This window comes from Cricetulus griseus, chromosome 2 (genome assembly GCF_003668045.3).
Source record: "Cricetulus griseus strain 17A/GY chromosome 2, alternate assembly CriGri-PICRH-1.0, whole genome shotgun sequence".
NCBI classification, from domain to species: domain Eukaryota; kingdom Metazoa; phylum Chordata; class Mammalia; order Rodentia; family Cricetidae; genus Cricetulus; species Cricetulus griseus.
The window spans coordinates 256744643-256760626 of record NC_048595.1 but is presented as its reverse complement, the minus strand read 5'-3'; the positions used below and the strand labels follow the sequence as shown (position 1 = coordinate 256760626).

General features: G+C 39.0%; 1 protein-coding gene across 1 annotated transcript in view; it reads right to left on the bottom strand.

Annotated features, from left to right (window-relative positions):
- The window catches only part of Ros1 (ROS proto-oncogene 1, receptor tyrosine kinase), a 127048-nt gene that overhangs the window by 21255 nt on the left and 89809 nt on the right, over positions 1 to 15984 (bottom strand). The window contains exons 35-38 of the mRNA XM_027402106.2: positions 14265 to 14348; positions 3774 to 3909; positions 2288 to 2450; positions 393 to 457 (exon numbers count right to left, since the gene is read on the bottom strand). Of these exons, the coding sequence (XP_027257907.1) occupies positions 393 to 457; positions 2288 to 2450; positions 3774 to 3909; positions 14265 to 14348 (448 nt within the window). The remainder of the gene's footprint in view (positions 1 to 392; positions 458 to 2287; positions 2451 to 3773; positions 3910 to 14264; positions 14349 to 15984) is intronic.

Here is a 15984-nt window from a genome sequence, read left to right as displayed (position 1 = left end):
ACTGAAACCTTGCTGACAAGTTTTCTAAAAGATGTTCTTGCTAACATCAGATCTCATAAGAGGACATCTTGTGGGTCTGCTTGACCCATTAACCCTCGTTAAGAACAGGTACATTTTAAAAGCAGAAGCGTCTCAGAATTTGCTTGCAGAATACACTCCTAATTAAAGATAAGAGATGGGAGGATCTTTTGCCTGGGAACTACCTACCCAGACTCTGAAGACTGGCTTCTATAGACTACTTAATGCGACAGATTTATTTCCTTTTAAAGTCTTGTTCACCTTTATTTTCAGAATGGCTTGGTCGTTTGGAGTATTAAAAATCCAACACAGAGAAATAGAAACTTTCTATCCACGCTAGTCAAAGAAAATTACTGTATGAACTATGCTAATACCTCATCAGGTGTGCCTCCTTCAAGAACTCAATCTTCTCCTGGTCTGTGGAACCCTTCTTCAAGGTCTGTGAGAAATGGAGGCAAGTCAGAAATCAGACACTGGGAGTCAGGTGGATTAGTGGGGACAATGTTGTTTTTTTTGTCTTGTTATTTTGTTTGTTTTGTTACAATATCCACTCTGATATCTGGAACTAAATCACAGATATGGCATGGCATATAATCTGTAAATGCCCTGTTGGTGCTGTGTTTGGTCTAAAACTTCCATAACTGATACTGTTCAATCAAGAATATCTCATTCTGCTAGATAAGGGACTGAGGAACAAATATGTAAGGTCCCTATGAAATATGGAATGTTTTTATTTTGTGTTTTTAATTAATTTATTGTTTATTTTATGTGTATGGTTTTTTGTATGTGTGTTGGTACATCACATGTGTACAGTGCCTGTAGAAGCCAGAAGAACAGCCAGTGCTCTTAATGGTTGAGCCCTCTTTCCATATATAGAAATACACAAAAATTTAAAGACACACTAATTTGGGCATTCACCTGGTCATCATCTTTTCAGATTTTCTTCTTCCACTTTACTTTCAGTCACTCCCTGGTTCATTTGGGGAGGTGGGTGCTGCCCTTTACTAGTCAATAGATGTAAATTAATCACAAAACTCTATCCTAAAACTCTCCAATCTCTTAGCCATAAGTCATGCCTCTCAGCTCCAGTAAAACAACATAAGAGAAAAACTGCTCCTAAGTGGTGGGGAAATCAGAAAGAGAATAGTATTTCATGACATAGAAAATTCAGACTTCAATGTCTGTAAGTAAAGTGGAAATACTTGTTTGTTCAAATGTTTGCTAAAGCTGTGTGAACTGCAGGAGTAGAAATCCACAGTTAAAACAGAGAGCACAGAGGCAGTAGGTTTGAGAAAGTACACTGAGTCCTAGTCTGGTTTCTGGTGGATTTATTGGACAATTCTAGTTCATGTAAAGTGTGTTGTTGTTTTGAGACAAAAATATCTTGTAGCTCAGGCTGGCCTCTGAATCTGTATGTAGTCAAGCATGACCTTGACCTTGATTTTCCTACTTCTTCCTACACAGGATTGGGAATACAGGCATGCACATCACACCTTGTTTTATGTGGTGCTGGGGACCAAACTCAGAGCTTTTTGAGGCACTAAGCAAGGACTCTACAAATTGAGCTATTATCTCTAGCCCCCTCCTACAATATTTTCAATGGGAAATAAAACTCTGCCAGGTCTCAGTAATTAATAGCTCTAGCAGTAACATAAGCCCTGGATACATTCACCTTTTAAAAGCCCAGTAGAAACAGGAAAAATAATGGATGGCTTTTGTAGCTTATGACAGACTTCTACATTCTGCCATTCTTAAATTTTAAGTTACTTTTAAAATGTTTACTTATTTTATTGTGTGTGAGTTTTTGCATGCATGTATGTATGTGTATGGCATGTATGCCTGGTGCCATTGGAGGTCAGAAGAGGTCACTGGGATTCCTTGGTACTGGAGTTATGAATAGATGCTTATGAACCACCGTGTGGGTGCTAGGAACCAAACCAAGTCCGCTGCAAGAGCAACAAACACTCTTAATCACTGAACCAACTCTGCCCCAAATTTATCTTGATTTTAGTTGACATACTATTTGTACATAATTTTCCTATACAATGTGATGGTTTGACTTACATATCCATTGGATAGTGATCAGCCCAGGATACTAGTATATTCATCACCTTAAGTTTTCACCATTTCTTTATTAGAAAGTCGACTGAAGTTCGGTTTTGAGACATGGAACGCATTTTGTTAACTGTACTAGAAGGCCTCTTTTAGGCCACCCGTGCTGGATTTTCATGAGGTCTCAGGCATGGTAGAATTCAGAGAGGCACGTTACCTTCACTGCCACTTTGATCTCTCCACTTCCCACTCCTAGAATGTCCACAGCTGTGCCTTCATACACTTCTCCAAAAGCCCCGCTCCCCAACAAAAGACGCAGGCTCAGTTTTTCCCGAGGGAAGGCAGGAAGATTTTCAATCTCTTCTTGGGTTGGAAGAGTACTGTAAAATAACAATATGGTTCTCCCTAAGCACCTTAGGTGTGTATATTTGCATTTGAAAGACATTGAGCAATCTCAGAGCTGGGCATCACTGTACATCCCAATGTGGCAATGAGCAATTTTGTGTTCCTACACTCTCCTGTTCTATCAGTTTTTACACAAAGTATGTCACTTTATTTCTGAACACCATGGTTTCTACAGGAACATGAAGGCGGAGGCTTCCCCGAGGCTCGTGGTACAGCTGCTTATTTCAAAATGAGTGGTTATGAAATTCTAGGGTTGCAGACCCATGTGAAAACTACAGCAGATGAGAAAAACAGCAACAGAAGCAGCTGGGCCCCGGAGCTTTGACTTCGCCTGTCTCACGTGCCTGCTTGAATGACTTTCATGACAGCATTTACTAAGATCAGAAATCGGACTTCTCCATCACCACATTAGCCTTCAAAAAGCCAGTCTTCACCTTGGAATGTTACAGCATTGGTACTTAATCTAAATTAAGCACACCTTGAGGTTTGGGGGGTTTTTTGTTTGTTTGTTTTTTGTTGCTTTTTAACAAGAATCTTCTTTGTAATGATTTACTTATTTTTATTTTATGTGTATTGATTGATGTTTTGCCTGCATGTCTGTCTCTCTGTGTGCGAGGGTGTCAGATCTCCTGGAACTGGAGTTACAAACAGTTCTAAGCTGCCATGTGAGTGCTGGGAATTGAGCCTGGGTTCTCTGGAAGATCAGCCAATGTTCTTAACCACTGAGCCATCTCTCCAGCTATAGCAAGAATGTTAAATATCAGATGCCTAGTGTTTTCTTAAAAAAAAAAAAAAAAAACCCTCCCCTCTGAAGAGCTGGTTTGGTTCATTTCTTAATCTATTTTAAATCCTTTTTTGTAGATTTCAGCAAGCAAAGCCTATGACCATAGAATTCTTTTTACAAAGAGCATGACATAGTGTCTCATGCCAAGAAATGCTAATTGTCCGTAATGATAATGGGCAAGCATCATGCAGCTTCCATAATAGAGGAAGAGGATACATGCAAGACATCTACAGCATTCTCCCTTCTCCATCATTCATTCTTTCCAAAGTGAAGCATTTCTCCTTCTTAAATTGGTTTTTTAACCACATGATTAAACAATGGAAGGCATTTGTACTTCGCTTATAGGATAACTACAATACATCACCATTTGTCCCAAGTCACATATGAGACTGGAAGCAAGCGTTACTGACAGTGACACCCTAAGACCCCTGGGAAATGTAAGGTGTGTAGACACCCTTGTTACTGGGCCCACACTCAGCCTGTGTGATCCAAGAAGATGGCAGGGGTCACATACTGTACTGCGTAGCAGGCATTGGCCAGGCCCACTCCAGCCTCCAGACCTCGGAGCTCCGCCAACTCCTTGTCGTCTTCATTGAGAACTGAGAGCCCTTCCTTGGAGATTTTGCGATTTTTCATGCTTCTATACCAGACTAAAGAAAACAGACAATTTACTAAGTAAATTATTGCTTTTTTCCCCTTAAAAATGTTGGTGCGTTTTAAACATACATATGTGTGTGACACTGTTGACAGCATAACAGAGACTGATTTTAAAGTACTGCTATAACAAATTTCTTAAGTTAAATCTTGGTAAAATTCCATATAAAACCCACATAAATCATACTCTTTTAATTGTAAAGTTCACTATATTTCTCACTACTACAAATAAATTTTGAAGTATCTTATTAAAATGCACTTCTCAAAATTAACTGTAAGCTAGAACCAAACTAAGTTTAAGAACTTACAAAATAATTATTAATGAGGCAAACTGACTTCTGCATCCAGACATTCCCATCGCACTCCAGTAGACCTTCTGAGATCAAGTGTAAAAATGTTTTCAATGTGATGTATATGGCACAATGTGTGTGTCTGTGCTGGGGCGATGACTCAGTGGACAAAGTGCTTGTTGCACAAGCATGAAGATCTGGGTTCAGGTCCCCAGCACCCATATAAGAGTTGGGCAAGTAGCACATACATGTAAATCCAGTATTGCAGGTAGGGGTCCATGACAGGCAGATCTTAGGAACCTGTTAGCCAGCCAACCTAGCCTATCAGTGGGCTCCAAGTTCAGTAACAGACTGTCTCAAAAAATTAAAGTGTATATGTATAGGGATATTAAAAGACTTGGGACATTGACCCCTGGCTTCCACATATACACATGCTCATGCACACACACACACACACACACACACACACACAGAGAGAGAGAGAGAGAGAGAGAGAGAGAGAGAGAGAGAGAGAGAACACAACTGTGCAATTCTTAGATTCTGGAACCACTGGTTAAAATCTTAGAACTCCTCTGAAATGTTTAGCTTCCCCAGAGTTGAAGGAGTCCCACATGCCACCTGGTGGACTCCTTGAAATGAAAGTTCAACTCTGTTCAAAGTGTTCTCTGATACTTTTGCACTGCAACAGAGGGACAAATATATACAAAATAGCAGATATCTGTTGTTTATAAACAGAAAATTTGCTGTAACAAACAATATCATTGGTCCTGTCTACTTGCAAAATTATGAGTGATTTGTATTCTCCCTTTTCACATTATGCTCAGATTTTATAATGTTAAGAAAACATTCTTAGGGTCTATCGAGATAGATCAGAGGTTAAGAGCACTGACTGCTCTTCCAGAGGTCCTAAATTCAAGCCCCAGCAACCACATGGTGGCTCACAACCATCTGAAATGAGATCTGGTGCCCTCTTCTAGCTGGCATGCATGCATGCAGACAGAACACTGTATACATGATAGATAGATAGATAGATAGATAGATAGATAGATAGATAGACAGACAGATAGATCTTTTAAAAAACATTCTTTCATAAAGATTAAAATACAATCACGTCAGTAAAATCACCTATTTCTTTGTGCACTGATACAGGGGTCATAATTAGCAGAAGATGTTGTGGAAATGATGAATAAGATTTGAACACTTGTTTGGTTCAGTGACCCTGCTTGGAGGCATCTGATGCCAGGGGTTTGCTCGCTGGATCCGAAATTGGCAGTGGGATCCAACACACCCAGCCACTGCCAAGGCCCTGGCGACAGTGCCACCTCCATCCATGAGAGAAGGACAGACATCAGACTATGGGATCTGTTTGCATCTACCAGAAGGGAACTTGATGGGGTAAGTACTTCTGTGTATGTTTATCTTATTGATTGTTGAATAAAGTTCTGTTTGGCCAATTAAATAGTAATTTAGACTGGCCTAGGAATCAAAGAGGATTCTTGGAAATGTAGTAGAGAAGTGATGTTCCAAGCAGGAAGTAACATAGCAAGGAGACTCAGATTGAAGCAAGAAGAAACAGGAAGGGTCCCTTTTCCCCTCCGCTCTTCCTCCAGCAGCGCAATGTGATCCACCAGCAAGGAGGGACGCCAATAAGGCTTCCGATAAGAAGATAAGTCTTATAAAATATATGGATTTATGATAATTAAGACTGAGCTAGCAGATGAGAATCCTAGTCATTGGCCAAGCAGCATTTGAACCTAATACAAGTTTCTGAGTATTCATTTGGGCCCTAACTCAGGCGGGCGGCTGGGGTAAAACACACATGTGGCGGTGGGGCTCGACGGCTTTTGGCGGAAAGATTTATAGTAACAGAAGGAACCTTGGTCCCATACCCACCAGGAGAGAAAGAGACTCCTGCTACACCCACCAGAAGAAAGAATGAGAAAAGGTCAATTAAAAGCACATTCAACAACAGAAACCCCAATATGACACCACCAGAGACTAGGAACCATACAACAGCAAGAACTGAACATCACAATGCAGATGAAGCAGAAGAGAATGACCTTAAAAACATCTACATGAAAATGATAGAGGACCTCAAAGAGGACATGAGAACATCTCTTAAAGAAACGGAAGAAAAGAACAAACCAAAAAATACAAGGTATCAACAAATCTCTCTAGGAAACAGTTCAAGACCTAAAAACTGAAATAGAGACAATAAAAAAAGCACAATCTGAGGGAATGCTGGAAATAGAAAAGCTGGGTAAATGTTCAGGAACTACAGATGTAAGCATAACCAACAGAATACAGGAAATGGAAGAGAGAATCTCAGGAGTTGAAGATACACTAGGAGAAATAGACTCATCAACCAAAGAAAATCTTAAGTCCAATAAATCCCTAACACAAAATATCCAGGAAATATGGGATACCATGAAAAACCAAACCTAAGAATAATAGGTATAGAAGAAGGTGAAGAAATCTAACTCAAAGGCCAGAAAACATATTCAACAAAATCATAGAAGAAAACTTTCCCAACCTAAAGAAAGCCATGCCAATGAAAATACAAGAAGGCTACAGAACACCAAATAGACTGAACCAAAAAATAGGTCTCCTCACCACATAATAATCAAAACACCAAACATACAGAACAAAGAGAAAATATTAAGAGCAACTCAGGAAAAGGCCAAGTAACACATAAAGGCAAACCTATCAAAATCACACCTGACTTTTCCATAGAAACTCTGAAAGCCAGAAGGTCATGGATAGATATTCTACCTACGCTAAGAAACCACAGATGCCAGCCCAGACTGGCATTATAGATGGAGAAAACAAGATATTCCATGACAAAACCAGATTCAACAATACATATCCATCATTCCATCCCTATAGAAAGTTCTGGAAGGAAAACTGCAAACCAAGGAAGTTAACTACAACTAGAAAAATATAGGCAATAAGTAACCCCACTTTACCAACAGCCAAAAGGAAAAAGGGATAGAATCCCACACATAATCCCGCCACCGTCACCAAATCAAAAACTAACAAGAATGAACAATCAATGGTCATTAATACCCATCAACATTAATGGTCTTAGCTCAACTATAAAAAAAAAAACACGGATTAACAGAATGGATAAGAAGACAGAATCCTTCCTTCTGCTGCATACAAGAAACACACCTCAACTTCAAAGACAGGTGGTACCTAAGAATTAAAGGTTGGGGAAAGATTTACTATCAAATGGACCTAAGAAACAAGCAGGAGTAGCAATCCTAATATCCTACAAATTGGACTTTAAACTAAAATCAATGAAACCAAAAGAGATGAAGGAGGTCACTTCCTACTCAACACAGGAGAAATCCATCAGGACGAAGTCTCAATTCTGAACATTTATGCCCCAAATACAAAGGCATCCACGATTATAAAGAAACATTACTAAAACTCAAATCACAAATAAAACCACACACAATTATAGTGGGAGACTTCATCACCCCACTCTCACCACCGGACAGGAACACCAGACAGAAACTTAACAAAGAAACAAAAGAACTAATTGAAGTTATGGCGCAATTGGACTTAACAGATATCTATAGAACATTCCATCCAAATACAAAACAATTTACCTTCTTCTAAGTGCCACATGGAAACGTCTCTAAAATCGACCATATAATTAGCAACATAGCAAACCTCAACAGGTACAAAAAAATTGAAACAACCCCCTATATCTTATCAGACCACCATGCTTTAAAGTTAGAATTCAACAACAACACAAATTACAGGAAACATTCAAAATTATGGAAATTAAGTAACACCCAATTGCACAATTCCTGGGTCGAGGAAGAAATAAAAAAGAAATTAAAGATTTCCCACAATTCAATGAAAATGAAAACACAACATACCCAAACCTATGGGACACTTTGAAAGCAGTGCTAAGAGGAAAGTTCATAGTCCTAAGTACCCACATGAAGAAACAGGAGAATAATCACACTAGAGAATTAACAGCACAACTGAAAGCTTTAGAACACAAAGAAGCCAATACAACATGGAGGAGCAGACACCAGAAAATAATCAAATTGAGGGCTGAAATCAATAAAATGGCAACTAGGAGAACAATACAAAGAATCAATATAAGGAAGAGTTGTTTCTTCGAGAAAATCAACAAGATAGACAAACCTTTATCCAAACTTACCAAACAACAGAGAGTGAACGTGAAAATTAATAAAATCAGGAGTGAAAAGGGGGATATAACAACAGACACAGAGGAAATCCAGAGAATCGTCAGGTTATACTTTAAAAACCTATATTCCTCAAAATTCGAAAATCTAAATGAAATGGACAATTTTCTAGACAGATTTCACTTACCAAAATTAAATCAAGAACAAATAAGCAACTTAAGTAGACCTATATCCCCTAATGAAATAGAAGCAGTCATCAGAAGTCTCCCAATCAAAAATGCCCAGGGCCAAATGGCTTCAGTGCAGAATTCTACCAGAAATTCAAGGTAGAGTTTCTACATATTCTCCTCAAAGTATTCCACACAATAGAAGCAGAAGGATCATTACCAAATTCTTTTTATGAGGCTTCAATAACCTTAATACCCAAGCCACACAAACACACAACTAAGAAAGAGAACTACAGACCAATATCCCTCATGAACATTGATGCAAAAATTCTCAATAAATTACTGGCAAATCAAATCCAAGAACACATCAGAGAAATCATCCACCATGATCCAGTAGGCTTCATCCAGGGATGCAAGGATAATTCAACATATGAAAATCCATCAATGTAATCCACCATATAAACAAACTGAGGGAAAAAAACACATGATCATCTCACTAGATGATGAAAAAGCCTTTGACAAAATCCAACACCTCTTTGTGATAAAGGTCTTGGAGAAATCAGGGATAACAGGAACACATCTCAACATAATAAAAGCAATATACAGCAAGTCAACAGGCAACATCAAATTAAATAGAGAGAAACTCAATGCAATTCCTCTAAAATCAGGTACAAGACAAGGCTGTCCACTCTCTCCATACTTCTTCAATATTGTCCTTGAAGTTCTAGTTAGAGCAATAAGACAACAAAAGGAGATCAAGGGGATACAAATTGGAAAGGAAGAAGTCAAACTCTCACTATTTGCAGATGATATGATAGTCTACATAAGTGACCTGAAAAACTCTATCATGGAACTCCTAGAGCTGATAAACACCTTCATCAAAAAGGCAGGATACAAGATTATTAACTCAAAAAAAATCTGTAGCCCTATTATATACCAATGACACACTGGTGGAAAAAGAAATCAGAGAAACATCACCCTTCGCTATTGCCACAAACAACATAAAATACCTTGGGGTAATGCTAACCAAAAAAGTGAAAGACCTGTAAGGTAAGAACTTTGATTCTCTAAAGAAAGAAATTAAAGAAGATACCAGAAAATGGAAAGATCTCCCATGCCCTTGGATAGGTAGGATCAACATAGAAAAAATGGCAATCTTTCGAAAAGCAATCTACAGATTCAATGCAATCCTCATCAAAATTCCAACACAATTCTTCACAGACTGTGAAAGAACAATTCTCAACTTTATATGGAGAAACAAAAGACCCAGGATAGCCAAAACAACCCTGTAAAACAAAGGAACTTCTGGAGGCATCACCATCCCTGATTTCAAGCTCTATTACAGAGCTATAGTCCTGAAAACAGCCTGGTATTGGCACAAAAATAGACAGGTAGACCAATGGAATTGAATTGAAAACCCTGATATTACCCCACACACCTACAAACACCTGAGTTTTGACAAACAATCCAAGTTTATATGATGGAACAAAGAGAACATCTTCAACAAGTGGTGCTGGCATAACTGGATGCAGACATGTAGAAGACTGCAGATAGACCCAAGCCTATCGCCATGCACAAAACTTAAGTCAAAATGGATCAAAGACCTCAATCTAAACCCAGCCACACTGAACCTATTAGAAGACAAAGTGGAAAATACCCTTGAATTAATTGGTATAGGAGACCGCTTCCTGAACATTACACCAGTTACACAGACATTGAGGTCAACAATTGATAAATGGGAACTCCTGAAACTGAGAAGCTTCTGTAAGGCAAAGGACACAGTCAACATGACAAAATAACAGCCCACAGAATGGGAAAAGATATTCACCAACCCCACATCTGACAGAGGGCTGATCTCCAAAATATACAAAGAACTCAATAAGCTAGTCTCAAAACACTAAATAATCCAATTAAAAAGTGGGGTACAGAACTAAACAGAGGAATCTAAAATGGCTGAAAGACACTTAAAGTGTTCAACATCCTTAGCCATCAGGGAACTGAACTGGAATCCAGATGCAGAGAAGAACGAGTGAAGAGCAAAGGGGTACAGGCTGGTGAAACCCACAGAAACAGCTGACCTGAACATCGGGGAACTCTTGCTCCCCAGACTGATAGCTGGGATACCAGCATGGGACTGAACCAGACCCAGGAACATGGGTTTCAGTGAGGCAACCTCGGAAATCTACAGGACCTCCTGTAGTAGTTCAGTACTTATCCCTAGCATAGGTGTGGACTTTGGGAGCACATTCCACATAGAGGAATACTCCCTGAGCCAAGACACATGGGTGTGGGCCTAGGCCCTGCCCGAAAGGATATGATAGACTCTGATGGCACTCTATGGAAGGCCTCACCATCCAGGGGGAGCAGAAAGGACATGTGATAGGTAGGGTTTTAGTTAGGGGGGGAGTAGGGGAGGAGGGGAGGGAGAAGTGAACTGGGATTGTTATGTAAAACAATCTTGTTTCTAATTCAAATTTTAAAAAATCTGAGAAAAAAAATAAAAAAACACTTTGCTAAAAAAAAAAAAAAAAGATTTGAACACTTGCATGGTGGTGCACACCTATACTCTGAGTACTTTGGAGGCTGAGGCAACAGGAGCTAGATCAGGGTGTACAATTAGTCAGGTTTGTCTCAAAACAAAACAAAAACAATCAACAAAAAAGTACCTTATTTCTTAGTTCCTTGCTTATCAAAGTCATGAGCATTTCCTTCAAATGGCATCCCATCCAAGGAAGCATACAGGAGCATTGCCAGCGCTTTTACCAAAGCACTTTATTCTAAGCCTCACTTGCTATCATCCTGACATTCTCAGTGACAGACACTACCTCATTCTTCTGCACACTCTGCTTGTCTTTCACCAATGACCCTAAAAGACCAAGTGTGGCTGTCAGTGCTCTTTCCATGGCACTGTCACCTATAGTAAGAAATTACCAATACGGAGTCAGGTAGAAATATAAGGGTATTTAATAGGGAAAAGCCTTACTTACAGAGCGAACCAGCCAGCCGGTGGTAGTCTGTACAGCAAGCAGCAAAGAGAAACCGAAACCGAAAACGCAGTCCCCCTACTCACTCTGACCACGCCCTCACAAGCCCTCAGGTACTCTTGTAGCCAGCCCCTAAGAAGGCGTGGCTACAGCTTCCCCTACAGTCACCTACATTTCATGTCACGTATAACATCCGACTGCAGCTTCTCATATTGACATGTCTTACCTCCATCGTTAAAGGACAGTCTCCTGAAGTCACTGATGATAGTTTACAACTTCTCCCCTCTTTCCCTGGCACAGGGCTCATGTTGCATATCAGCTATAGCCTCTCACCAACCAAGAGGCTGTTGGTACTTATTTTTAAGCCTTTGTTTCCATTTTACAGAGCCTTCAGAAGAATGCAGTTTCTAAAGAATTGCTACTTTCCATTATTTAATAGCTTAGTCTTTTCTCACGCACTCAAACATTCCTACTGGTAAAACCACATGTGCTATTAACAGAAGCAAAAACTAAATTAGCTTAGTTACTCCTCCAAATGCACAAATTCCAAACACAATAAAGACCTTTAAGTCCGGAAAAAGGCAGATGTCCACAGGATGTCTCGAAAGCACACAGAACATTTAAATATTCTCATTTTCTTCCTCGAGAGCCATGGGTTCAAGTAGTGGTGATGGAGAGAGAAGGCAAGTAAACCTGAGAAGGGTCCCTTGTGTAACTCGCCTCCCATCAGGAAGCAGACAAGCAGTCAAGCCTATTTGCCAACCACCAGATACATCACAGGCAGACAAGGAACTCTGGAAAGACTGACTTCATGGCGTAAACATCAGCTGTGCAACACACAGACTCCCTGGAATCACAGGTTAAGTCCCTAGTAGGCTCCACCGAAATATTTAGCTTCCCCAGTCAGCTAGAGGAGTCACATGTATTATCTGAGTAGAATTTTTTTAAAGTGAAACCCCAGTTCATAATGTTGACTGAGACTTTTTACTTCCAGCCACTATGGAAAAAGAATAATGTTGGGCAAACGTAATTAAATAATAGCTTTATTTTTCCAGAGAGAAGTCAGCAGTGTATTCTATGTATAGCACTTCCTTTGCCTTTACCAGGGAACTTTCTCTTACTTATAAGTAACATCTTCCTGAATGTGTGCTGGAATTTTTTTCTGGTACCTTGCCCTTCTTACTATGGGGAGGGGGGTCTTGATATCAGCAGGAGATGGAAATCTCATACATCTTATAGCCCAAACCAAGACGTGGGAAACTGAACAAATGTGATGTTGACATGTATTATGAAACAGGAACGAGCTAGAATGTATGATCATGGTGATAACCCTCAGGGCCCAACTTCTTACCATATATTTTGGGTTTTCTGTGTTTTTAACCATAATTAAAATAAGCATTAAAAAGAGGTAGAGCTTTAAGGAATATCATACTAACATAAAATAAATAATGGGAAATGGCTATCTGGTGTAATTCTGCTGCTTTCTGATCCTTTATAAATGAACAGGGATTTTGAATGAGCCTGTCTGTTGTCAGACAGAAAGAGTTCCACAGGTCAGAAATGAGTCTCCTATGAGAGGCCCCATTCATCCAAACTGAGCTGTCTGCCTGGTGACCAAACGGATCCCAACTAGTGACTGCCACTGACCTCCCATTAATCCTACACTGTTTTTATATTTTTGGTTACTTCTCTTTTATTTATATTCTAGCCTACAAGTCACAGAACACTTGCAATGGCCAATCAGAAACAAGTGCTATTTTACGGAAAGATAAAATAGTGTCTTCACAAATAGGTGCATCTCAGGTATACTATCAAATGTATATGTACTGATGTATTTGCCTTGAGATAGTTGCCCCATTCCATGGTTTGTGTCTAGTCTATTCTTCAAAGGTGCATGTGTTAAAGCCTTAGCCTCCAGCTTGAAATCTTTGGAATACAGAGATTAAGGACTAATGGGAAGTCTTCTTATCACCAGGGACATGTTCTTTTTTTGTAAAATAAATTTAATTACAATTTCGTCTTTAAAAAATTTAAAAACAATTTATAAGGGGAATATACTCAAAACATATTACATGAAAAGATTTTTCATAAAAAGGAATTTATATTTTTGACCCAGAAAGATTTGTGAAGTAAAAGGGCCTTCCTAAACATTTGCAATAGCATTTGCATAGTCATCAAATTTCATGTGGGGAAAAGTAAACTAAAGCATTAAATTAATGTCATAAAAACCTCAAATTCATGAAATGTATGTGTGATACATGCCTTTAATCCCAGCACCCAGGAGGCAAAGGAGGCAGGTTCTGTGAATTGGAGGCTAGCTTGGTCTGTACAGTGAGTTCCAGGCTAGCCAGGGCTACCTGTCTCGGGAACATGTTCTTGAATATGATAGTGGTACCCAGTTCCTTCGTCATTCTCTTCTGTCCCTAGCTGTGAGATGAGACATTACTACATAATACCCCTGCCATGAAGGACTGCCACATACCCAACAACAGGAACCAACACCTTCAAAACTATGAACCAAAATAAACCTTTACTTGAAGGAAAACTAATGTATCTTTGATATTAAAAAAATCACAGACATTAGTAGCTATGAAAAGACAGCCAAGGGCAATGCTGTGAACTTTATCAATTTATTTAATCAGGTTATGTTTCATGTAGGAAATGAGATAAACAGAAAGATACACCAGTCAGCATGATCTAATAAACAGTTTATTACCTCCTTATAAAAAATCTATAATACTTACCAAAGGTCAGTGAGACTGTCGCAACCAGAAATATCCCAACTATGACAGCAAGTACAAAACTTGTTTCTGTTATCCAAAAACCGTCTAAGGATATAAATGGGAAAAGAAATTAATTCTCACACACGCAAAAAAGCTAAATTGCCCCATTTCTTCCCAAGCATGAACACACTTGTTAGCAGGAGCCTGCTTTTCTGAGGCTACCACAAGCCCATTGTTTGGCAGTTGGCAAATGGAAAACAACTAAGTTGCTTTCCTTTTGTTATTTCACCTTTGTCTCACTGAAGCAACCCACACACTTTGTTGTAAGATGACTAAGAAAACTTTTTAAGGAATTCAGGATAAAGGAGTCTTTAGCTTCATATATTAAAAAAAAAATAACTGAGATTACTTCCCATTATATCTCCATACACATTTAATTCCACTACATTAATCTAAGGGCTGCCAACATGAAAGTGTGACAGAATGTCTTCGGCACGTTGTTTACAGAGGAAACAAGTGTTCAGGCCACAGCTTGGCATATCCCAGCCTGTGGGACAAACCTGGACGCAGCTTCTTAAAACTTCCCATGAGCTAAGAATAATTTTACATTTCTAAGTTATTTTTAGAAAGAAGAAAAAGGAGGGAGTGAAAAGGAAGAGGAAGAGGGGAACAAAGAAAAACACACAGCTACAGAGAGCAGACGTAACTTGCAAAACCTAAACCATTTACTACTTGGCTCTTCTTAGAAAATACCTAGGCTAGCTGACTGAATATAACATAAGTAAGAACGATGGTAGTTTTGTCTTTTAATTTTATGTGTATGAGTGGTTTGTCCTCATATATATCTGTGCACCATACACATGAAGTTTCTGCAGAGGCTGGAAGAAGCCATCAAATCGCTGGGGAATCTGGAGTTCCAGACAGCTGTGAGCCACCACATGAGTGCTAGGAATCAAATCCAGGTCCTCTGCAAGAGTGAATGCTCTAAATTGCTGAGCAAGCTCTCCTGGACACTTTTTATTGCATTTTTTTATTTGTGTATTTGTTTTGTGTGTTGCCCGTATGTGCATGTACTTGCCTGCCTGGGCACAAATTTGGAGGTCAACAACACCTTGTGGGAAATGTTTTTCTTCTTCTTTTATTGGGATTCCAGGGAACAAACTCAGGTCATCAGACTTGGCAGCAAGTGCCATCAAGATGTTTTATGTGAAATGTATGTATAAAGTTCATATAATTCAGTTTTGCCTAAGGTATAGCAATTATGCATGACAATGGGTTCATTTAACTTAGGCCTTCAAATGAAAGGCTAGTGAGTAAGAAGGGGATGAGAGAGGGTAATGGAGTGATTGTAATCAAAATATATTATATATTTGTGTGAAAATGTCACAATGGAACCCATTAGTATTTATAATTAGCATATGCTAGTAAGAATCTAGAAATAAAAGAAATGAGTGAAGTTAAATTCCCTGTCACTGCTGAAGATGTGACTCGGTGACAGAAAATCAGAAAAACAAAACGAAAACTTCCAGCATCCAGGTGAGAATAGACCACATAATTAGAATCTGCTTTTGTTGAAGAATGTAAATCAAGCCTCAACTTCCTACATACATGATGTAAATTAAGAGTCAGACCCACTATTAATTACTACAGTTCATGTATGAAAAGTAATACTTAGAACAAATGCAATAAGAAAGCAAAGACATAAAAGTTCTTGTGATACTGTACAGGAATAAAGACCAAG